The following is a 25,702-nucleotide window of genomic DNA, read 5'->3' as shown; positions in this document are numbered from 1 at the left end:
CACATCCACAAAAGACAGGAAAACATAGGATGAGCATAAGCAGGACAGAGAGAGAGAGACTTTCAGCTGCTGGTGGACTACCTAAGCAGCTGACTTGCAATAGGTGCTGTGACAGACCCAGACCAGTAGGGTACAGGAGTCTGGTAGAAGGCAAATAGACTGGCCACTGGATGAATAGTTTTCTGTTCCTTGAGAGACCAGAGCAGGGGCTGCCCTAGAGCAATCAGGAACCTGCTAGAACCAATTAAGACAGGCAAGCTAATTAAGACACCTGGAGCCAATTATGGCTGGCAGACTGATCAGGACACCTGGTTTAAAAAGGACCTCCCAGCAGTTAGTGGGGGGCATGACGGTGTGCTGCTGGAGGACTGAGGAGTACAAGCGTGATCAGGGTTCAGGAGGAAGATCCTGGGGTGAGGCCATGGGGAAGTAGCCCAGGGAGTCGTAGCTGTCAGAGAGCTGTTACAAGAGACGTAGACAACTGCTATCCATAGAGCCCTGGGCTGGAACCCGGTGTAGAGGGTGGGTCCGGGTTCCCTTCATCCCCCACAACTCCTGATTGGGCACAGAAGGAGTTGACCTGGTCTGTGACCAACACCAGAAGGGAAGGTCTAATTTGGAAAGGGATCTGGCCTGTCCCCGACCCACTACGTGGGACAACAGAGACTGTGGAGATTGTTCTCCATTTCCCCCAGGCTGGCCAGTGATGAGGTTAGCTGAGTGTATGGCAGGTTTGAGCCTCTAGCAGAAGTGGCCAAACTGAGGGCTGCCGTGAACCTCTGAAGTGAGCAAATATGCCAAAAAGCACAGGACCCACCAAGGTAGAAGAGGAGGAACTTTGTCACAGTGCCTAATTCCAGAAGAGGGTTCACCACTGGTGGATGCCAAGCAGAGGGAGGTGCTTATCTCTGGGCCATCAGGCAGGTACAGCAGGTTAGCCAATGAGGGTATGTCTACACTGTAATTAAAAACATACAGCTGACCCTGACTCGCAGGTCTCAGGCTTAGGGGCTGTTTAACTGAAGTGTAGATGCTGGACTCAAGGTGGAGCTCGGGCTCTGGGACCCTCCCACCTTGTAGGGTCTTAGAGCCCAGGCTCTAGCCTTAGCCCAAATGTGTACACTGCAGTTAAACAGTCCCACAGCCCAAGTCAGCTGGCCCGGGTCAGCTGCAGGGGTCTAACTGCAGTATAGATAGATATAGTTTAGGCCAGTGGCTTTTTACATTGTCAGACTCCTAAAAAATTACAAATGGAGGTGCGGACCCCTTTGGAAATTTTAGACAGTCTGCAGATCCCAAGAGTCTGCGGGCCACAGGCTGAAAACCACTGCTTTAGGCACCTTAGGACCCTTTCTTTTCCCCACCCCTGTCCCTGCATTTCATTCCTGGATAGCTTAGGCAGCTCCCCACACAGCTGGCTGTCTTATGAAAATCCCTTTCTTAAGCACTTAACTATCCTCAGGCACTTTATAGGGAACCTATTCAACATGGAGTCACCTAACTCAAAGCTGAAAATTCCATCACATAGTGGGTTGCCCTCGGGCTAGCCATTGCTTCGCTCAGCTGAGCAAAGCCTAAATCCGTTTAAGAATCTGGCCTAAAGTTCATACAAATCATGCTAGGATTCATGAACTCTAATGAAATCTATCCATTTTTCCAACAAACTGATAACTTTTCCCATTTGTTGGTGAATTGAAAAAAGTTTGTCCTCTCAAAAAAGCAATTCTCGAAACTGATACACAGGCAAGTGCAGACTATTCCCTATTCATGCTCTGTTAATGTACCATAATCCTGTTTTATTCTGAAACATCCCGGTGGTAACCATTCTATTCTTAGTCATCTCTTAGATATACAGCATGTGTTGAAACTAGAGAAAATTTACAGAAGAATCCCACCAGTTCAGACGAACCAGTGTTACCACCAGTAGGAGCCCTACAGCAGCTAAGACTCCCACAGCTGGACCTGTTTTACCACCAATTTAGCAAGCATGCTTAAAGCAAGCATAACTGAAAACATGGTCAAATGGGTCCTGCAGCAGGAGTCTACACTATGACTCCAACAGGGGCTAAACATTATTTCAGCTGAACCAAAAGACTTTTTTTTTTTAAACATTTCCCCAGCATAGACAAGACTCTCTTCTCAGTTATATGAAATGGTGGCATTACATGATACTGATGAACATACGCTAGGAAGTAAGCCAAGATCCAAATTAGTCAATAAGCATAAAAACACAACTATTTTGGCACACAGGCTAAACTATCTAATCTAAGAGTTTATTATTTTTTCAAGGTTAAATCAGAGGTGGTACCAAATACTCTAATAATTTCAAATGTGGTGAGTACTGCATTTATAAAGGAGCTGCACTGACTGGGGTCTTTAAGCATAATTTTTCCAAATGGTGAAGCTACACGAATCTCTTTCAGTTTTCAAACTGGATGGAACCAGGGCAGATTTATGATAAAAGAGTAGTTAGTATCTGCAAAAACTCTGCCTTTGATTGTAAAACCAGTCACTAAGGACAGTAGTATAATAATAAAAAAAACAGTGGATATAACTCAATTCAATTAAAGTTAAGGAAGTGACCTCTCACTGCAAAAATAGCCTAACTGACTTGAACTGAAAACTTCAGAAGCAAAAGAAACAAAGATTGTGTGTGTTATTTAGAAGGAGCAGACTTATTAATGTTAGACTTCAGGTAGTACATTAGTATAGAGTAGAGCACAAAAATATTATAAATACATTGCCATAAAATTTGAATATTCTCGTGTTAGAAATTCTGTGACATGCACCTAGTCATTTAAAGTACAAGAAATGTTGTTTACAAGAAACCTCACATATGAGAAAGTTCTTTATAGCAACATACCTGTGGGCTATGAAGATCTGTCGTTAACATGATAATTGAGTAAGCTAAGACATATGCAGTGTCTGCACTAGCAAAAAGGGTTTGCCTGAAAAAACAATGAAGCCACATATTACTAATTCTTACTCATTACTCAGTTTCACAAAAGCATTAAAATAAGAATCATAGAATATCAGGGTTGGAAGGGACCTCAGGAGGTCATCTAGTCCAACCGCCTGCTCAAAGCAGGACCGATCCCCAATTAAATCATCCCAGCCAGGGCTTTGTCAAGCCTGACCTTAAAAACTTCTAAGGAAGGAGATTCCACCACCTCCCTAGGTAACGCATTCCAGGGCTTCACCACCCTCTAGTGAAAAAGTTTTTCCTAATATCCAACCTAAATCTCCCCCACTGCAACTTGAGACCATTACTCCTTCTTCTGTCATCTGCTACCACTGAGAACAGTCTAGAGCCATCCTCTTCGGAACCCCCTTTCAGGTAGTTGAAAGCAGCTATCAAATCCCCCCTCATTCTTCTCTTCCACAGAATAAACATCCCCAGTTCCCTCAGCCTCTCCTCATAACTCATGTGTTCCAGTCCCCTAATCATTTTTGTTGCCCTCTGCTGGACTCTTTCCAATTTTTCCACATCCTTCTTGTAGTGTGGGACCCAAAACTGGACACAGTACTCCAGATGAGGCCTCACCAGTGTCGAATAGAGGGGAACGATCACGTCCCTCGATCTGCTGGCAATGCCCCTACTTACACATCCCAAAAGGCCATTGGCCTTCTTGGCAACAAGGGCACATTGTTGAGTCATATCCAGCTTCTCGTCCACTGTAACCCCTACGTCCTTTTCTGCAGAACTGCTGCCAAGACATTCGGTCCCTAGTCTGTAGTGGTGCATGGGATTCTTCCGTCCTAAGTGCAGGACTCTGCACTTGTCCTTGTTGAAACTCATCAGATTTCTTTTGGCCCAATCCTCTAATTTGTCTAGGTCCCTCTGTATCCTATCCCTACCCTCCAGCGTATCTACCTCTCCTCCCAGTTTAGAAAGTACTGCTTACCCTTGGTTGCATTCTAAATATCTAGCAGCAAATTTCTCCATTAGCCGATCGATTTTCTGAGCCTCTCCTGGAAGACGGAATCCCTCTAAAAACAGGCGCAGAGCTGATACAAAATCCTTTCCTGAAAAATCATGTTGGTCCACATATGCATACATGACTTCTTTGTTAATTTTATCATTGTCTCCCAGGAACTCTCCAACCTGAGTCTAAAATAAGAATGAAGAGGAAGGTAGAATACCAAAACAACATGCTGCATTTATGTACAGTATGCAAACACTGCCACAGCATATATAAAATCTATTTATAGCATTAGGAATCTTTTCTTGCATCTAACAGGTAATATCTATGTTTAAAGTACTGCTATTTTTCCTGGCTTGATTGACTAAGTCAGCCCAGCACAACGATCTGCACAGATACTAATTAGATCATATCCAATGAAAGCCCTTCATATTTAATGCTGCAGAGCTTCCGAAGACAGGCAAGGAAAAGGTGGGCTAGCAGCAGATGAGAACTGGAAAGAGTGGCACGCTACACTACATTCCCGCATAGTAAATATTCTGTTCACATGCAAACAAAAGCAGTTCTTTAAAAAATATTTGTGATGTTTCTCTACTGCTCTGTAAATAGCATATTTTTATTTTAGCCACACACACCAGAACAGTGCCCTCTTGGTGTGCTCTCTTCTATTTACCGTTTTTCTCCTCTTCATTCTGTTCATTCACCATTTTGCTCCACTCCATGTGTTGCATGCATGCATTCAAAAGACAGCAGTAGCTTATCAAAAAAGCCCTTGTCACAGCTGCACTGGCCATTTCCTGTTGTTTCCCACCCAGTCTCTTTAGGGGAGGGTGTAGTAAGTGGGCATGCAATGCCCGCTTATCCCTACATTCCTGGGTCCAAGGTCCAGTAGGCCACAAAAAATAAAGTGAGGATTCCTTCTTCCCCTTACTCCTTTGTATAGGCACAGTACACTCTAGAGCATTCTAACCCTATGAGATTTATAATTGGTGTAAACAGGTAGCAACATAAGCACAAATATAAAAAACTAAAGTTACCAGAGCAGTTTCCTTACCGAGTCTAATCTTTCCTCTTGATGCAAGAACTGGGCAATATCTTCAGGAGTAGTGCCAAGCATTCCTTGCTCTTGCAGGTACTGTATTCCTCTTTTTGGTTTCTTATTAAATCTGCATAAGCAATGTCAATATGGTATTAATTATAATAAACATTTCTCTCTCTCTCACACACACACAGTCTTACGCAGATAAATAAGACAGTCAACTTACTGATATCATAGGTAACATCAAAATACTTTTTTTTAATTTGCTAATCAAAGTTATTTTAGTTTTCTTCCTCTGCTAAATTGTCCAAAATGTACACAAAGCAGGGACAGGCCACTCCCTTGTCTCTTCTGCAAAGATTGAAGGGGTTAGGCTTCAGTAAGGATTCAATATCTGCCCTGAACCAATCCTCATGGGATGCCTTTTGGTTTTTCACAACCACTTTCTCTTGCTAATGATTGCCGGTACTGAACTGAGCAGCTCCCTCTAAAGATGGTCTCAATATATGTAAGTCCTCAACTCATTGAGCAATACAAATATTCTTCCTTCTCTTCAACCAATGGAACGTTAATGTGGTGCAATATTGTCTACACAAGTCCAGAGATTCGAACTGGCTGGATTTCTGAAAATTTCTGAAATGAAATGATGAAATTTCCCACAGAATGGAAATTTCAAAAATTAGTTAAAAAGATCAAAACCCTTCATTTTGATCTTTTCTAAATGCTTGAAGCTCCTTGAGTTGCCTGGAGGCCAAAGAACCTGCCAGGCAGGCTGTCATGGGGTGGTAGAGCCTCAGAACTTGGAAAAATTTTCTTGTGAAAATTGAAATATTTTCCGGTGGAAAATTTTAATTTTACCAAAAATAATTTTTCCATCAGAAAACCATTCTACCGTAAAATTCCTAACCATTTCTAGTGAATGTCTTAACTATTCTCCAGTTCACATTAGAACAGGGCTATGAAATAACATGCAGAGAATTCCCTTTAAAGGAACTAATATGTAGACTTTTGTCAAATAAGGCATTACGAAAAGTAAGTCAATTCTTTTGACTGGTCTATTTATTGTATGAATGTAATATACTTTTTTATCCAAGTCTGGATCCCCTTCTTTTATGCCAGGATTGCGGGAGAGGCAGAATGCTCATCCTCTCTAGCTGTGAAGAAACAGGCTAACACACAGAGCATTGTTGGCAGCCTCCAAATGGAGCAGCATCTAGAGCTCTACCATCAGAGGAACATCTGCTACATCCAGAGGTTTTTGGATGATGGAAGGAGTAATGGGGGTGGGGGGGGAGAAAGGAGTCCTCAGAGTTCCAAGAGAGCCTGAGAATCCACCATTCCACGGGTGACAAAGTACACTTACAAATCTATTCCTTGTTCTATTATTTCCTTCTGTTGCTTTAGGACCTCAAACTGCTCTGGGTTGTCAGTGCCAGACATCTGTGTGCTGTAACTGCCAATTCCTGATGAGGCTGTAGAGTCCAGGGAATTTAAGCTTCCATATCTGTTAATTGTCTCTGGGTGTTTGGTTTCATTGCTCTCCTGCTCTGTGGGTTTTTCTTGCCCTATAAAGTGCAAACAAAGGAAACCAAGCCTTGTTTTCAAAAGTTAAACACACTGTAAAAACTTACAAAATCACAGTTCAGAAAAAATCTGAAAAATAAATTAAGGTTTATAAAGTTACTACGGATATACGTTTCCTCAATTATCCCTTTACTGTTATTTAGTAGAAACCTGTGCCTAGGGTATATCAAAGGACTTTCTCACAGTATAAAATGTATTTGAAAATCAAGTTTTACATTAGAAGTGGTGTTTCTTAATATAATATTGAGTCAGTTATCTTGCCAAAAGCAGTGACATGGATGTGGGATAATGGTCTTTTTGCAAGAACTCCTGAACTTTAATCGTAAATATTTCCCTTCTGATTTTCAGGTTTGATTCCCCTCTTTGGGCTGGAACAAGCCACACTGGACAAAATTTTCAAAACTTTGTGCTTAGACTGCCTGGTTTTCAGAAGTGTCAAGGAGTTGGTATTCCCACTGACTTCAGTGTGAGCCCTGGATGCTCAGCATCTCTGATAATCAGACCACTTTGGGTGCCAGTCTTTAGATACTCAGTTTGAACATTCTGGCCTTCACCTCTCAGAGCCTCTGTTATCCCATGTATCACATAGAAATAAGAAATAGTAATAAAAATAATGAGCATTGTTTATGGCTATTATTATTTCATCATCTGTGGCTCTGGCAATTAGTACTGGGCTTTACGTTAGAAAACATAAAAAGCAATCACTATCCTAATTTAGTATTAATCAAAATAACATGAAGTTCACTATTTAAAAATATGGGGAGATTGAAAGTCTCAGCTCAGAGTAAGTTTTATATAAAACAGCTACACAGAACTGTTTTTCTAATTAGAAGTGTGTAATATAATAGAATTAAGTAGCTTCTGATGTTTTAGTAGTCTAGGAATTGAAATAACTCAAGATCAGCTAGGTTTAAAACAAATTTTTGCACTGAAAGTTCCATAAGGAATTTAGCAAATGGGACATATTGCTCACTTCTTTGTGCAGGTTCTTGTATTAATACAACAAATAGTGTTTAAGTGCTGCAAGCTTATTAGATCATTGTGGCTAAGTAGGACGTGTTACATTTAGCTTAAGTGCTTATACAACTGGAAACATTTTCAAAAAGCCTGTATTAGAAACTCAAGAGCTTGTGCATTTTTGTGAATATTAGGTATGACTGCCAAACACCTGAACAGCACCATTCAAATAACCTGATGGATCAGGTTACCTAGTTACTTGAGCAACTATGGTGATGCTCTTGAGCATCTCCACTCAGTAAGTGCTAAAGCATAAATATTCCAAAATATCTTACCAAGGGTTGTCTGAGAATTGGGATTAACATATTGATCCTTACTCCATTCTACCATGCACTTCAAGATTGATACTAAACATTCCAATCCTTTTTTTCTCAAGCTTAACTCCTGGAAGAGATTTCAAAAGTTAGAGAACATTTTAGTGTAATGAAAAGATTTAAAATATTTTATAGGCATCATTCCTACAAACTTGTAACTTAATAAAACTTGCCAGAATACCTACCTGAACGTTAGTCATGCCAAGTTCTTGGCTACCCCTTCCTTGAGCAATTTTTGAAAGGTCATTAACCAGTCTTTCAAATATGTTTGCTGCATTTAAGTCACAGTCATAGTTTACATAAATATCCACTACACTCTGGGCATCTGTAATAATGAAATGAAATATTGATAAACTTAGGTAGAAATAGGAATAAAAAATCAAATTTTAAAAGATATTTGCACCTGCAACTCATCTAGCACACAAAATTAAAAATCAAAACCAAGGGATTGTTAGTACCTGCACATATCCTTGTCAGTGTTTGTATAACCATCCATTTATGATCAAATGAGCTAGTAGATGTTTCCAAGATATATAGGAAAATTTCTTTGAAGAAAACCTAGGAATTATTTCAGGAAGAGAAAAAAAACACCTATTTTTAAATTTCAACCACATGTAGTTCTTATAAACATATTTTTTTCAATTACACATTTTGACTATGAAAGCTAACATTCTGATCCATCCAATACTGAATGCATATAGATAATAAGAGGCAGACTTTTGGGGTGGAAAATGTTTTCACTCATGATTAGTGGGTAGGTTTTACAGTCTGTAGGACCTTAAAAAGTCACTACACATATAAATGTAGGGCTCTTTCCAGAAGTAGTTATAGATTCATCAAGTCTAATGCCAGAAGGGACCACTGTGATAATCTAGTCTGACCTTCTATATAGCACACGCCATATAAACTTCCCCAAAAGAATTCTTAGATCATATCTTTTATAAAAGTATCTATTCAAATCCCAGAAGGCCAGATACTGGCTGTATTGTGGGACAACTTAATCCAAGAGAAAATACTCTTGCACAGCACAATAGCTTAATATTTTTAAAAATATCAATTTTCTGTAATAGACTTGCAGATCTGTTTGGGCTTGAGTGGAAGTGGGGGTATTAATTCATAAAAAAGGTCCCCAATTCTTATGGGAGAGATGGCACAAGGCATAGGAGAGGGATGAGTCCACATGATGGTTTAAAAGTAACATAACTCTGACAACCTTCAGTTGAAGGGGGTTGTAGGCATATGAGAGAGAGAGGTGTATTCTACAATCCCAGATTACATATGTTGGACACTTGGCCAGAGAACACTATCTTTGCCTCTGACTTCTGGGGATGATGGAATGGACCCTCACATCTCTATTGCATGGATCTGGCTCTTACTTCTTCCTCAGAACCACACTTTCAGCTTTCCCTCATCCAAACTGTTGAGGAGGGAGACCTTTGTCTTCATAGCTCCTTTCTCTTCCTTTCACAGAGATCCATAATGGAGTAATCAACTAGAATAGTGGGGTTGTGGCACCGAGCATGCTTGCCAACTAGATTGGGCAGAGTATGAGAGAGAGGACAGCCCTGAGCTGTCGTATGAAGGACATATTGATGGTGAAGTATGCCCACAGAATAAGAAACAGTCACAAAGACTCTCAGAATATGAGCACAAGCAGCTGCTCAAGTTACTTGGGTGTGGACAGAACTGTTAGTTTGCGCCATTTCATAAAATACAAACTACTGCATCAAACTAGCTTGCAACTATCCACTTCTGAAATTTCATCTCTCTATACACTGGTAGCTATTAGGATCAGGCTATTTTTGCTTTAGGGTAGAACTGTCCAATTACTTTGGGAAAAACAGCAACAGTGTTCTCTAAATAACTTTGACGGTAAGCATTTTTTAAAAGTGAGACTTGACCAGATGTGTAACACAGTTCACCATCACACAGAGCTCTTTAGATTATATATATATATAAAACCCAGATCAGTAGAGCTCTCTAGTTATTACTCACAGTAAAGAAAAGCCACTGGGAAGTTGGTATTGTGGTATTGTGAGAGATCAACAAACAGTAAGAACCAGATCAAGGACTACATCCTTTTTGAAGTTGATTTTATTTGATAAAAGCATTATTCAGGGCCACAATACCAAGAGTTTAAAATAAAATAAATAATCACTACCACACTGAACATAATCCTTCCTACTAAGACAAGTTGTTTTAACATTTATAGAATCTTTCAAATGCAGTACCCACAGTGTTTCCATATTTTGCAGAATCTAAACAGAGCAGAATGTAGAAGATTAAATTTTTCTCAGGCTACATCCTTATTTGTTATGTATTAGCACATATCCATTACTCCTGGGGGAATTCTGCGCCACTGCACATAAGCAGAATTTATGTCCCCCACAGGTTTCTTTGCTTTCCTGTAGAAAAAGGACTCTCTGATGGGGAAGCAAAAGGAAGCCACACGAGTAGTCATGCGACCCTCGCCAGCAGTATGTTTCAGGTGCCCAGGGCAGGTCTGGGGAAGACCCAGCTGATGACTTCTACCCTACGTCAGGCTCAGCTGCTAGTCCAAGCTGGGCTGAGGAGGACGAGACTTCCTCTTCCCCTGCATGGCATCCCACCCCAAAATGTCTTCCCCAGCTGTAGGAAGCTCTTCAAACTCTCTCCCTCCCCGTCCCTGCCACCCCACTTCCTGCAACTATTGCTCCTCAGCTGCATGGGGAGGGATCACGATACAGGGAGCTGCTCCCCCATCCTCCCAATCCCGACCCCGGTCATATCCAGACCCTCCTGTTGAGTCTCACCTCCTCTCCCGCACCCAGAACCCTGTGATGAGCCTCACTCCTCCTGCACCTGGACCACCCTGACGAGCCACCCACACCCAGATCCCCACTGTACCAAGCCCCAACCAGCTGCACTTGGATCCCCATTCCCCCAGCACCTGGACCCCACCACTGAGCCCCCCCACACACCCAGACTCCCCTGCTGAGCTCTATCCTCCCCATACCCAGACAACGCTCCTGCTGAACCCCAACAACCTCCACCTGGACCCCCTCTGCAGACTCCCATTGCACCCAGAACCCCCACAACAATCCCTTGTGCATCTAGATCCCCCTGCACCTGGATCCCGCACTGAGCCGCCAGCACCAAGATTGCTCCACACAGAACCATCTCAACCTACACCTGGATCCCCCACACTTAAGCCCCTCCACACTTGGATCCTGCCTTGCTGAGCCTTCCTGCCCACATCTGGTACACCTAGCACAGAGGGGCAGAGCCCTGGAGTGTTTCTGGGGCAGGCCCAGTCCTTGCGCTGTGTCAGGGTTGGTTGCAGTCTCACCACTGAGTCCATGTCCCTGGGGGAGAGCTGCATAGAGATCTCCAACCTTTGTGCAGCCAGTGGCCTGCGCGCCCCAATGCCATGCTGGAGTCTCCACATTTATTTGACAAATAAAATTTGCAGTATTTTAAAACATTGTGCACAGAATTTTTATTTTTTTGGTGCAGAATGCCCTCAGGAGTAACCCATGCTGCTAGACAAAGACAGTCTGGAAACAGATAAATTGACCAGTTCCTGAGATAGAACCAATGAAAGTTCCAGTACTAAATGTAGGAGTCTTAAGTATCAGAATTATGGGCCCCAGGCCTGAGCTATGAGGATAACATGAACTCTGTCCTTTTCCGCCTTCCAGACGACTCTCAGAAGAAAAGACACACACTAAATTCAGTCAATAAGAAATAAATCTATAATGCCCAGACCTCTGTGAATCCATGAACAGAACAGACTTCTGGCTTCTGGACTGTCTTTGGACAAATATGTCTGGGGAGAAATTAATTTTCTGAAAATTGTGGTGACTATTTGTTTCTTTAAGCAACCCTCAGGCTGATTTTGATGTCTATTACTTGGTTTTAAAAAACAAACAAAAAACAACAATACCCTCTCAGCTATCCACCATATGAGAAGACCTAATGACAGGAATGTTTAATTACTTATTTTTGTTCATCACAGGGAAAACTTGATGGTTATTGACAGGTGGGGGAACAGAGGTAATAAATCATCAGGGCCTAAACCGCACTAGGTTGCCAAGATATTATAGCCATGCTATTTGCACAGACTGACAAAGATTCAGATGTTCTTCTCTCACCCACAGTGCCCTTTTTTAGGCATGGTAAAATTACCATGATCAAATTACCATTACAACGATGATTCATGCATGACTAGAAATACATAGACTATATGGACCCTTTGTCATAAATGTAAAGGGAAGGGTAAACCCCTTTAAAATCCCTCCTGGCCAGAGGAAAAATCCTCTCACCTGTAGAGGGTTAAGAAGCTAAACGTAACCTCGCTGGCACCTGACCAAAATGACCAATGAGGAGACAAGATACTTTCAAAAGCTGGGAGGAGGGAGAGAAACAAAAGGGTCTGTGTCTATTGGTATGCTGCTTTGCCGGGGATAGAACAGGAATGGAGTCTTAGAACTTTTAGTAAGTAATCTAGCTAGGTATGTGTTAGATTATGATTTCTTTAAATGGCTGAGAAAAGAATTGTGCTGAATAGAATGACTATTTCTGTCTGTGTGTCTTTTTTGTAACTTAAGGTTTTGCCTAGAGGGATTCTCTATGTTTTGAATCTAATTACCCTGTAAGGTACCTACCATCCTGATTTTACAGGGGTGATTCCTTTACTCCTATTTACTTCTATTTCTATTAAAAGTCTTCTTGTAAGAAAACTGAATGTTTTTTCATTGTTCTCAGATCCAAGGGTTTGGGTCTGTGGTCAACTATGCAAATTGGTGAGGATTTTTACCAAACCTTTCCCAGGAAGTGGGGTGCAAGGGTTGGGAGGATTTTGGGGGGAAAGACGTATCCAAACTACGTTTCCCAGTAAACCCAGTTAGAGTTTGGTGGTGGCAGTGGTTATTCCAAGGACAAAAGATAAAATTAATTTGTACCTTGGGGAAGTTTTAACCTAAGCTGGTAAAAGTAAGCTTAGGAGGTTTTCATGCAGGTCCCCACATCTGTACCCTAGAGTTCAGAGTGGGGGAGGAACCTTGACACCCTTTTAGAACGATTGTTACTGTAAGATGAGTGAAGACAGAGAGAGCTCCAATATGTGGGTGGGAAGAAAGTAGAGATGGCAACCGGACGGATTCTGATTGAGCCCCAGAGGCCATTCTGGTTGTTTAAGTGCAATAAAATAGTTCAAAATGAAAAAGGATGGATGACCATCAGTGGTCTTCTTTTTAAATAGCCCAAGTGGAGAGCATCTTCCTCTTAAACAAGCAGGTTTCCAAGCCTTCCAACAGAATATAGTGCTCAATCTCAAAATCAAGCAGTCAGTCTGAGGAATTTCATATCTAAGTGAAGAATCCCGCCCCTGATCCTGAGACAAGAGATTCCGTGTAAAAGAATACACAGCTTGTGGGTCTTCTTAGCTCCAGGAGCTCAACACAACTGCCAAACCCAGTCTGGGGCTAACAATTACAATCTGACCATGCCTTTTGGACAACCTGTAGAATCAGTGGTATCAAGAGTACACATAAAGGAACTCCTAGCTGAAGTCCAGGAAAAAAAATACGTCTGTCAAAAATGCTGGCTCCTGTTTCCTTGAAACAGAATCAGAAACATCTCCCATTTTTCTTGGTGTCAAAAGAATGCAGCAACGATCTGCCTTATTTGTGGAAAAGGTAATACAGGCTTGACTCCTTGAGATATACATGGTTGTACTTGCTTGAGGAATCTTCTAAAATGATGTCTTTTTCAGGTAAACACAAAGCCATTGAAGTGATCTGATGATGGATTAACCACTCTCAGAGCATGACAGCTTTCTGAAATGGAACTGGCAAGACTGGCCTCTTTCCTCACAGCTGCTATGGCACAACACCGCGGTATTGTCCCTCACATTTGAACGGTTTGATTTGATTACAGGGAAGAACTTATCTATATTCTGCACTTATGGGGTCCCCATTATTGTTGTTAATATCTTTATACTCACAACCACCCTGAGAGGTAGCCCTGAAGGATTCAGCACCTGAACTGACTCCTGAGGTATCTGATTAACAGTACAGATGGTAAGGGAGATAGGGAGGGGACTCCAACATGATGATCCTCCTTTGTGCACCATAGCAGAGAATCCTGAATGTCTTGGAGAACAAACAGCAGCATATCCATGGTGGTTAAATGTACAGAGCACTTCCATAACTAGCACTGCAGAGGCTTCAGACAGTATTATGAATGGCACGGAATAGTTACCCAATGCCATAAAGCCTAAAAGTCACCAGAACCACCATATACTTGCACTGAGACTAAGGCCTCATAGAGCTTACTGCTTCCTGTTTGTCTTAGAATCTGCTCTTTGGTAAGAAAGCTTTAATAGCTGTAGTGTCTGTATAGGCTTTGATAAATTCCACCCTTGCTGCTGAGATGAAGATGGATTTCTGAATCTATGCCCCAGGGAGTGAAACAGCATGCATACCCTTTGAGAACTGAGGACACGGATGAAATGGGATCTTATTCAATCACCAAAATACAAGCAGATTTGTGCCTTGATACTTGAGGAGAGTAGTCACAGCAGTCAAATGTTTTGGCTTTTTCTAGAAAAGGAAAACACCTAATATGTTTTCAGATACAATCATATAAACCTAAGTACCATTTAAGCCACATTTTTTATTCTAAAATTTCTTGCATAAAATACAATTATACTATATTGTTCATAGTTTTTAAAATATTATATTCTTGTTTTATGCCATATATTCTAGAACTAAAACTTCTGTTTGCATCACTGAACTTTGCTTGACAGCACAGTTTATTTGCAGATTTTGCTACTTCTGAATCTTATCTTCCATCAATACTGTATGCAGCCAATTAGAAGATTTAATTCCCAGTTTAGAGATCTAGTCCCAGATTATATAATTTTGTATAATGTATAACATATACCTTATTTACATTTAATATATAATGCATAATTACAAGATTATAAATGGCTTTCCTCTTCTTGAAAACTAAGAGTCTACAATTCTGTAAATATTCACGTTGGTCACAAAAATACCATGTGTATTATACTGTGGGTATATGGATTTCCTATCTTTCATTAAAATCTGTTAATATATAAAAGCTGAAAGTATGCCTTCCCAGATAATTAATACACTTTCACAGTCAAATATGATGGAATTGTTTTTTTAAGCAAAATTTGACCTTTGACCAATAACCTGAGCTCAGGTGATCAGATAAACAATCATTTGTATCTTAATTATTTCTAAGATGATTACTAAATTAGTGCAAATGAAACTAAAGCTATAATACAAGTAAGAGTAAGCAAAGAAACTTAAAGGTTACTTTATAAAGTGAGCCTGAAGCCTAGTACTTAGATTGAGGCCTATTGGTAGTAATAGTTAGCAGAGGGCCAGATAAGGCCTAATAAGAGATAGCATTAGTAGGCAGCCTTGCGTCAGAAGATTAGCAATATATATCTTGTGATAAACTGTCTAGACTGAAAAGGATTTATTTAGCCCGCCATCCTTAACTGCATTGTACTGAGAATCTTCCATGTGCACAAATGCTTATGACTATTGTCCAAACCCCCAAAACGGGTAGCAGGTATGACAAATATGGACAAGAGTCCAAGATTTAATCAAATATGGTCTTGAAAATAGGTGGATATAAGAAATAGGTGCATAAAAAGCACCCTCAGTGCTTTTGACCCTCAGTGGGACCTCCGGATAGCAGGATGGTGACAAACTGTAACACTAAATCTCTTGTTAAGGGGAACCCACAGCCCCATAGATTGATGAGTATATTTGACATGGATTCCGATTTTATTCTTATTTTGTTTTCTAGATCTGTGATTTTGCTTAAATTGATCGTGATATTAGTAAAACTCATAATGACTACGTGGGTGTTTCACCAATCAACTTCTTCATAGTCTCTAAGTGCCACCAAAGAACAAATCTTATCAGTGACAAATGCATTTTTGCTTCCAAATTAATCATGCCACTACCAAAAGGATTTCTTAATTTCTATTTGGTAAGTTAACTAGTCACAGTACTAAGATTTGAATATTAAATTATTTAAAACACATACATTAGAACTGCAAATTGAACCTATATTTCTACAAATATTCCAGAAGACTTTCCATACAGAATGTTGGCTGGTCTGCTCTACCTGAATGAGGTTTCAAGGGCACTATCAGTAACAGCTCCCTTTCTCGTTGCGGGGGAAGGCCCAGACCTTCTCATATTAGGGAGCGGAGACTCAACAGAGAGAGAAACTTAGTGAACAGTATCTTTACAAAAATTCAGTGTTTCCACAAGTAGAAAAAACATTGAGCTACATGACTGTAGACAGCGGTACAGTTAAAAAGCAAAGACTTAAGTCACTGAAAATTGTATAAAATACCTCAATTTGCATCTTTAGGTGTGTCTTGAAGTTTGAGAGAAGTGTAAGGAATATTGAAAGTGAAAGCTCAAAAACTTCTGGAACAGATGAAACTCCATTCTTGGACAACGCAACACAAAGATACTGCTTAATAGCATTTATAAACATCTCATTTGTCCTGAAGACAGGTCCTGCATTCTGCAGAATGGACAGAAGCAACTGCAATGAAAGAACCTTTGATCGCAGCTCATGAGACCTAGAATGAAATAATATATACCAGGTATGAACAAGTTTGTAATTACAATGTAAAACATGCTTCTGGAAAGTTTTCGTGAGCCACACAATTATTTTATGTTTCAAGTACTTGAAACAACATGCTACGGTTTAAAAACACTTTGTTAAAGAAAGTAGCAAAAAAGGAGGCCTTAGTTACAAACAACAACAATTTGGCACATTTCAAGCAGACAAAAGTGTGTTTAAGCCCACAGCAGCCTTTTGTAGGCCTGTCCCTCCCTCTGCTACCTACACAATCCCCTCCTCTCCTGAATAGCTGTTTGGGGCTGGACATGAGATAGTTCTCCCCACTTCCTAATCATAAGAGAAAGAATTCGCCTCTTCTGAGTGGCTTGGGCGGATGGGCTTTTTCTCCCAGAAATGGGGACATGGGGAAGAAGAGCGAAAGTTACAGAATTCCACAAATTCTTCTTTTCTCCATACGCTCCTCCAGCATGGAAAACTGAATAAGGGACCCTGGGCAGCTAATGTACTGCTTGATCTATTTAGGCTTTCTTCTCTCACCACTGAGCACTTGACACCTCACTTTTCTTTATACACGTATAGTCAGAGATCAAAGCGGGGTGTGTGAACATTATACTTGCATTACAGACTAAAACTGAAGAACAATTTTGGAGACCCAACTACCACAACGCCCACCCACCTCAAAAAAAAAAATAATCCAAAACTAACAAACAATGAAAAGTCAAGCAGCAACCATAAGATCTCCATGAAAGTTATCCACCTTTTCAAAGCAATTTGAAAAGGTTATTATATACCATCTTCTGGAAAGTAGAGATTAGAGGAATAAGAGAAAAACAAATATAGTTGTTGAAATACTGTGTGCATTATCTGGCATAGCTTCTTCGAACCATTTCTATCAGGTGCATAACACAGATCCAGAGAGCATGGAAAGTAATGGGGTCCACCACAGACCACTGATGCAATCACAGGAAAATCAATTTGAGAATGATACCCTCAGCTAGGGCTAACAAAATAACCTTTGTTCACTGCTAAAGAGAAAAAGAGATAACATACCATCACTGCCGTAATAATCTGAGAAAAAACTTCCATGATCACAAGTTTGTCTGTCAGTTTAAACCTCTGCACCTTAGCAAAAATCACTGCAGGGAACCCTCTAATTCCAGTATACCCAATGACATTTAACTGTTTTTAAAGTAGTATTTTCTTAGGAGTGAAGAACAGCTCATTCTCACTTCTTAGGTAAACATACTTGACTACTAAAAAGACAAAATTTGGGCCCTGACCAACAGTATATAATAAATGGAGATGCAGCTGCAGTTTAGGGAATTAAGGGACAAATTGCAACGAGTGTGAATAAGTCAAAACCACTCCCATTTGGATTTTACGCTAGCCAAATAAATGTGCCTTCCTCCAATAGTCACTCTAAAAGTCCAGACTGCTGTTGTAATTACATTCTGGTAATTGTCTTGGGAACTAATGCTATACACAGAGAAAGCATGCTGCCTTAAAACTAGAGGTATGAATGTCAGAAAAGTTTGATTAACGATAGAATTTTTTTGTGTTGGGGGGAGGGGGAGAGGAAACAAGAGAGAGAATATTTGCACCCTTAAGGGTGATGGGATCCATGAAGTGTCCTGGATTGTAACATGCCTCTCCCTTAGGTTTATCAGATTTATCCTTATTTCTGGATGTCAGAGAGAAAAAACGAGCATGTGGCTTTTATGGAGAGCAAGACCATGGACTTGTGAAAGTATGGCTTATATTGAAGAAATATTTGTTGCTAGTTCCCATTTGTCAGATATGAAGAATACTGGAAAGAGATCCCCAGATAGTACTGATCTAGGAGGTAACAAGATATGGTACAGGTTTCTATCAGTCAAACATCTGAGATCCATAATACCTCTAATTCTGTTATATTCTGTAAATAATTAGTCAATTGTGTTATACTCACTTTGAGAATGTTACAACCTGGCCCGGTACCACTCTACTGTCACCAGTCTGTTGCAAATGGATCCAAACACTGGTTCCCATGTGCTTCCAAGCCAACTGGAGCCGAGTAAAGTCTAGTCGCTGTTTCTAGCTCTTGCACCCAAGGGCATTCTCCCAGGCTCTGATATCTTGTCTGACATCTTTTCCTTGGGATATGGGTTGCTGTTGTCCCGTCATGCTAGTCTCCAAAAACCAGTCAGACTTCCCAACCCCCCAGTTGCTTACCTATGCTCCTCCACAGCTCCACTTGGCTGTGGTCACTCTGGGCTTCTAATTCAACTCCTTTGGGGACAAATGTGTCAGGAAAGCCCCTGCACAGAGTAGCACCCCCCAACATAGAGTCTGACCCTTTCCATGCCTTGGAAGCTCTAGCTCTTTCCCCTTTGTCATATTTGCCCCACCAGCATGGTTATAAAATAAGCTAGGATAATTTCAAAACCACTGTGGATCACCACCTTTTCTATAGATATGAAGTCACACATCAACCTTTGCTAAATTAAAAGTAAAACCCCCTCATTTGTTAGCATCATAAAAAAGCAGATTCTGTACCAGATGTCACATGTACATAGAAATACACAAATATTTTGAATATCATGAATTATTTTTTATTCTTAAAGTTGAGGAAAAGCTAAAAAGATCCTTTCCCTGCTCTTAATAGAAATTTAAACTTACTATGAAAATACACAACAATGTTCACCTAACTTTTTTCTCTCCAAGATTCATTTTTGTAACCATACTATTTGTTTAAATTTGAGCATGTGACCAATTGCAATTATGTATTTTGTTTGACAATACAAAGAATCAAGTGTCTTTATGGAAACAAACTACTTCCAGAATGGACTGCTGAATCAAATAATATGTTCACATTATGTACTTTTCCAATCATATTAATGAGGTGTTGAATACTGAATTTCAACTAAGCCTCTTGAGTTTAGTTAGCAAATTTGTAAATCTTCTGTGCTATAAGTATTCTGCCTGTCTAGAAACAATGAAATACCAGTACCATTTCTCTGTCTATCAAAAACCAACAGGTTTGATTTTAGTTTTTGCTGACTATTACAGGGATTTTCTTTGAATTTCTCCTGACCCTTGTTCAAAGTAAAGGAACAACAGTCACAAGTTCCTATTTTATCATCTTACAATACTATCATTTCAGAAAACTGAACCACTCCTATGGGGCACCCAGTAGATTTTACAGAGCACTCTAGAAGACAAATACTGCCAAAAAGCAACTCTTGGATGCAAATCACAGTGAAAGATCATGTTATATAAAAACATATATAAACAAATTTAGGCCACAGAGCTCATGATTAAAAATTTATTCTTGTTTTTTCTGGGAATTGAGGAAGATACTCTAGTCTTTAGGAGTTTCCTGCTCATTTTCAAGGTACTGTAGACCTACACGTAAAAGGAGTTTAATTAGAAGAGAGTCTCTTGCAAAACTTTTGATTTTTATATTATCTTTCATCAGAAGATGAAAGCCACTTTATAACTACAACCCCAGTCCTGCAGCCTGCTGCCCTCAGTGGGACTCCAAAGGTTGTAATGATCTGCGCGTGTATAACAAGCTTAAGGATCAAGGCCAAATAATTAAACTTTAGAACATCCCTGTGAAAAAAGGAGGTATCTCCATTTCATTCTACAAGGAAAGATGAGTTAGAAGTGTCACATGACTTGTCTAAGGTCATACAGGAAATCTGTGGCAGAGCTAGGAATAGAATCCAGATCTTGACTCCCAGTATTTGTGCTTTTAACAACAAGGCCTCCTCTCCAATAACTCTGTTAATATTCATGAAGACTTATGTTTCAGTAAACATGTTTTCAGTTTATTTTAGTTATTTTTTCCTCTGTTTCTCTTTGTTTTAAACATTACTGGAATTTTCTCTTGAGATATTTGTGTGTCTGTTCTCAGTCTTGCTTTTTCACTACCTGATTTTCCAAAAACATTTTTTTTTTACTTTAGAATTCTCTAAAGTGATCTTAGGTAACTGCTAATCATTTATTTTTAAAATGTTGCAATTATCTTATCCACTATTCCCCCCCACTAAAAACGTGTTTGAAATGGCTGACAAGCCTTCAACGCTTTAGAACCGGAGAGCAATTCCAGGCATTACTCCAAATGTAGGACATCTTTGAATGTCTTGGCAGCTGTTTCTTTTTGTCCCAAATGTCATTTCCTTCAATTTACCCTATGCAGAGAGCTTAATTGGTCTTAATTTGCATGTCAAGGACTCTAGGGATTAAAAGGATGAATTCCAAGTGCCTCAGCAGCTACTGCTGCCCTCCAGGAGTAGGTTAACCCATTACTGCCTTTGGTAAATCTCGTTTCTTAATTTCAGACAGACAGTTTAACAAAAGTCGTATGTCAGAATTTAAGTTTTCTTTTTGGCATCGATGCAGACCAATTCCCAAGGGGAGCGAAAACCAAACACTGTTCTCAACTGATATTATTCTTTCCTTTAGTTTAGATGGGAGACTGAATACATCCCTAAGGCGCTAATAATCCAGTGTCAAGTTTTACAGCAGAAACAGTGACCATGCAGTCTGGGGGATGGATAACCAGAATCTTACTGTAGAACTCTGGATGAGAATATTACAACCTTTTTTCTGTTTTTTTCTGATCCTACAAACTATTGTTCTACTTGTTGAAAAATCACTAGTATCCTGGACTATTCCAAAGTTATGACATCAGTGGTAGCAGCATTTCCTGATTGTATTCAAGGACATCATCTCTCCCTAAAGAGCTACATTTAGAATTCATCATCACAGGCAATCCATTTCTTTGGTACAACTTCCCTTTAAACTGAATTGGATGGTCAATACTTATTCACACTTAAAGAGACATTTAAAGGAGTCAGTAGTTGTCTTATCTTTATTCAAAACTTCAAAATCCTCTCTCTCAATATATTAGAAACTACTACTTTCAAAGAATCTTGCATGCACACATAGTGGAGTAGTCACACACTTTTCTAAGCACTCAGTATGGTGTCACATTTTCAAAGATTTATGGGTTGGCCATTATAATTAGAACTATGAGAAAGCAAGGTCTGGATACACAGAAATCCCTAAAATTTTGAAAGAGGGCTTCTGGGGTTATCCAGGTGCACTGTCCACTCCCTTCCAGTTTTATCCCCTCTGCAGCTCAGAGTGGTACCCTCCACAAATTTTGTAGCTATTTGCAAAATAAAACTGAAATGAGCTTAGGGCAATTCATGATGTAGGGTCAAATGGGAGCCAGGAGAATATTAATGACTACCCAAGCACGAGGCATGGGTTTTAGGTTTTGAAAAGTATGAGAGATAAGAGAGACTGGGTGGTCCAGATTATTTAATATATTTTTCCCTCATTTTTCACATTTTCTTATGCGTGAAGACCCTAATCTCCCAATATAGTTAAGAAGTCTGCTCTAACAAAACTAAATTTCTCTGAAATTGAGGGTTCCCTCTACTAGATGTGTAGAAACTTGATAGGTAAAGGCTTTAACGCAGGTATCCTTGTGTATATGCGCCAGACATTAACTTATGGATTGGTTAGTTTTGTCTGAAGTAGCCTTTGGTAGCTGGTTCTCTATTAATTCCCTCCCTGTGCTATCTCCAAAAGGACCACGATAATCTAACCGAAATCAAAAGAAAGGAAATCTCCTCACTAATATTGAATTCAATCATCTCTGCTTCGGCTGATTAGAAATTTGTTTCCAATCAGGAGTCGTTATACCAGGTGGTACTGGAGACAGCACCAAAGTGCGATTGGTGTGCTTTTCATATCTTGCTACAGAAGATGGTGCTGATGACTATTCCGGCTCAGCTCCGGAGTTCTTGTGTTTCACAGGCACTGTGTTCAGCGTTGATGCCACAGCCAGTCTAGGTTGCTTACCTGACAGCTTCTCAGTATGTGGTATAGTCTTCTTAACTGATGCTGGAGTCTTAGTACTGAAGGGGATGGGAGTCTCAGTGCTACCCACATTGGGATGCAAGGTCTCCTAAGACCCAGATCAAAAAGGGTGACTTTCCCCTTCTCTTTTCCCATTCTGGAGAAAGGGGACTTTTCTTCTTTGAGGGTCTAGATAGAAGGGACCCAAGGATCTACTGTCACACCAAAGAGAGTCACCTGAAGTCTGTGAGCAACCAGATCCAAAGTATGGGGAGTGAATCAAACCCGGGGACTCAGAGAGCACTCCATCACCAGGTGCTTCAGTTGGCCTTCCCTCAGCTTCTTAGATCTGCTTTTAAGCCTGAGCAGATGTTACATTAGGAGGAGACGTGAGTCTCCCCCAGGCAGCAAAGGCCACTTGAATGACTGTCGCTGTGAATGGAAGACCTATAGCTGGTCTAGCAGGGTTTAATGCCCAGGGTCTTGGACATAATCTGTACTTGAGGCTCTGGACCAAGATCAGAGTTTTAAAAAAAAAAAATGGAATGACAATGGATCCATCCCCTTCCTACACACCTTTGTACCACAGCATGAAGATGTCTAGGGCACAGGTGCAGCCCTACAGACACTGCTGATGAAAATCTCCAACCCAAGAGTACATGGGTTTGTGCACAAAAGGACACTATTTGAAGAAGTACTGTAGTGAAAGTACTCCTTAAGAGAATCTTATGTCCTCATTCCCAGACAACAATCTGAATTTTGATTATTTTATTTTCCTTTCTATTGTCTGGGAAAAGCAATACTGTTCACAAGTTGCAACAATCTAGAAAGAGTAACAGAAAATAAACTTACAAATAAAATATTTGTCTTTCAGTCATCACACATTAAAAAGTTATCAAATATTAAAAAGCCCTTAATCAAACCTTGGACTTCATAGTTTGGAAGTGGTTTGTAATTAAAAAGTGATGACTTAGTCTACCAATAAAATAATGACTAGATAGAAAAGCGTAGGCTTATAAGCCATGTAAAGTGGTTAAAACTTATCAGAGAACAGAGCAGAAAGAGAGATGCTGCCACTTAACATACAAAAAATACATTAAAAATAAAGTACAGCTCAGCGGAAACTTTCAGATGATGTGGCTTTTCTGTCAAAATTGTTAACAATTTGTTTCTCAACAGCAGAAGACCCTTATCATTTGTGTTCATTTTCATTTTTAGCATCAAAGTATTTTCATAAAAGAAAATCATGCTGACTTACTTTGGATCTGGTGGCCCATCTGACAGTGGCTTCATAGAGAGTTTACACAGTGACCTGAATACTAGGAAGGCATCCTTTTGTAAAATATGGGAAAACTTAGCACCAGGCGTAGGTCCTGAAGAATTTCCAGATTCCTAAAGAAGTTAACAAATTTCAGAATTCCATTTTGCATTAGCAGCGTGTAGGGAAATCCCCACCTCCTAGCAATGAGAAGTTATGATATTGTACAAATACGACAAAATGTTAAATGTAATTTAAGGTCTCCAGACTAAGTTTTAAAAATGTAGTTTGACAATTTAGTTAAAACGGACCTGAAGAAAACATTAATAAAGCTGCCAACCCAGTAAAGTTAAGTGTCATCCCTGAAGATGTAAAGTCAGAGCCAATAAGTAAAGTGTGGGCAGGTCAAATTTATAGAAGACAACTGAGACCATACTGCCCTCACTCAGGGCTCCTAGAAAATAAAAAACTTTTAGAAAGAAAACAAACGGTAACATCAACTATAATTATACTAGTGGGTTACATGAGAATATTTACACAGTCATAAAGCCTTGGCATAATTTATAATGTCTTGTTATAGTCTTTATATATATATGGTGGATGGCAAAAACTTTTAGAATAAAATATTCACTTTTTTCTATTTACCAACTTCTGGTGATGCTATAAATGCCATTATCACTTCTGAAGAGGATATGGTAAGTCTTGTCAGACACATATGCTGTGCAACTAAAAGATAACAGCATCTCTTTAAACATTAAAGCATACTTAGGGTTGGAAAGAATATACTTTTAACTGGTTCACATTGGCAGTAAACTGCCAGTACAGATCTCTGTGCCCATGGAGCATGTTTTTTTAAGCCAACGGGATTCTACACTCATGCAGGGATTCGTGCTGCCAGATCTCAATGCAAGATAGGGAGAGTTATTTTATTTCTCGCTATTACAAAAGCTTAAAACTGAAAAATGAGGTGTACATTAAAATAATTATTTTCAATGAAAATTCAAAATCAAATCCTCCCAATCATAGATATAAGGTATGGCATAGCTCAAATCACTACCATTGGGGCACACTGTAAGGTGCAGGGGTTTTTTGTTTTGTTTTTTAAACGGACATTTGAAAACAAGGGAGAATTGTACAGGGAGAGCTGGTAATGGGTTTTATACATTGGCACTGATAACTCTGCGACATTTCTGAAGTTATTTTTATGTTATGGAAGAAGCACATAGAACATAAAGATAGGTGTCCTTTTAGACATTTATATAAATCCAAAGAAAGTTAAATTCTGTGTTATAATTTGAGCATCTACCTTCTGTAGTGAAAATGTTTTACCCTGCATGTAACTTGCTTGCAAAAGTCTTAAACAGCAGTCAAAGAAGAATACAGTAAATTTAAAAAAAAAATAAAAATGCCTGAGACTCCTTTAATAGCGATTGATTTTATACAATTATATTAAGATGTGTTGTCTGCACAAACGTAAGAGAAACAGATTATTATTATTAAAAAGAAACAGATTATTGTTTTCTTTGCCTGCTTCAACATTTATTTCCTTTAGTACCTGAGTGTCATTGGAAGAGACAGATAACCTGTCATCAGGTAAAGATGGTGTATATGCAACAGAGATTGGAGTCCCTGGAATTCCATTTGCCTGAATATTTTCACTGTCACTGCCATCTTCTAAAGTTCCAATTGTGCCATCTGCACTTCCACTTTCAGCAGTCCCTTCTACATCTAATGGGGGAAAAAAAGGTTAAAAGCAAAATATCATGCAAAAATATACAATATTTAAATTTAAAATTAGAAAGAATTTTTTTTATTAAGTCAACTAGAAGTTCAGTGCGCTAAGATTAAAAGCGGCATAGGGCCCAATCCTACAAGGTATTGAATTTATATTACTGTGAAATCTTTTTGGTAAATAGTAAGTTCACCAAATTCACCAAAAATTGCATTTTTCAGGGCATCAAAACCATTCAATGAATTTGAATAGAATTAAATAAAATTTCAGACAAAAAAACAAAAGAAATGTCAAGTCAAATCAACATCTCATTATGAAAATGTCACTCAAAATTTGAAATGGTTTCATTTTGAC

General features: G+C 39.6%; 1 protein-coding gene across 4 annotated transcripts in view; it reads right to left on the bottom strand.

Annotated features, from left to right (window-relative positions):
* ARFGEF1 (ARF guanine nucleotide exchange factor 1) overlaps positions 1 to 25,702 on the bottom strand; it is a 181,744-nt gene that overhangs the window by 60,411 nt on the left and 95,631 nt on the right. For all 4 annotated transcript variants that reach the window (XM_073330931.2, XM_073330927.2, XM_073330929.2 and 1 more), the window contains 10 exons: positions 25,172 to 25,344; positions 23,617 to 23,750; positions 16,263 to 16,497; positions 8,336 to 8,435; positions 8,063 to 8,202; positions 7,839 to 7,947; positions 6,326 to 6,527; positions 4,978 to 5,089; positions 3,906 to 4,111; positions 2,864 to 2,948 (listed from right to left, as the gene is read on the bottom strand). In XM_073330931.2, the coding sequence (XP_073187032.1) occupies positions 2,864 to 2,948; positions 3,906 to 4,111; positions 4,978 to 5,089; positions 6,326 to 6,527; positions 7,839 to 7,947; positions 8,063 to 8,202; positions 8,336 to 8,435; positions 16,263 to 16,497; positions 23,617 to 23,750; positions 25,172 to 25,344 (1,496 nt within the window). The remainder of the gene's footprint in view (positions 1 to 2,863; positions 2,949 to 3,905; positions 4,112 to 4,977; positions 5,090 to 6,325; positions 6,528 to 7,838; positions 7,948 to 8,062; positions 8,203 to 8,335; positions 8,436 to 16,262; positions 16,498 to 23,616; positions 23,751 to 25,171; positions 25,345 to 25,702) is intronic.

Source organism: Lepidochelys kempii, chromosome 2, assembly GCF_965140285.1.
Source record: "Lepidochelys kempii isolate rLepKem1 chromosome 2, rLepKem1.hap1, whole genome shotgun sequence".
Taxonomy (NCBI): domain Eukaryota; kingdom Metazoa; phylum Chordata; order Testudines; family Cheloniidae; genus Lepidochelys; species Lepidochelys kempii.
Note: the sequence above shows the minus strand (reverse complement) of the source record. Positions and strands in the feature narration are given on the sequence as shown.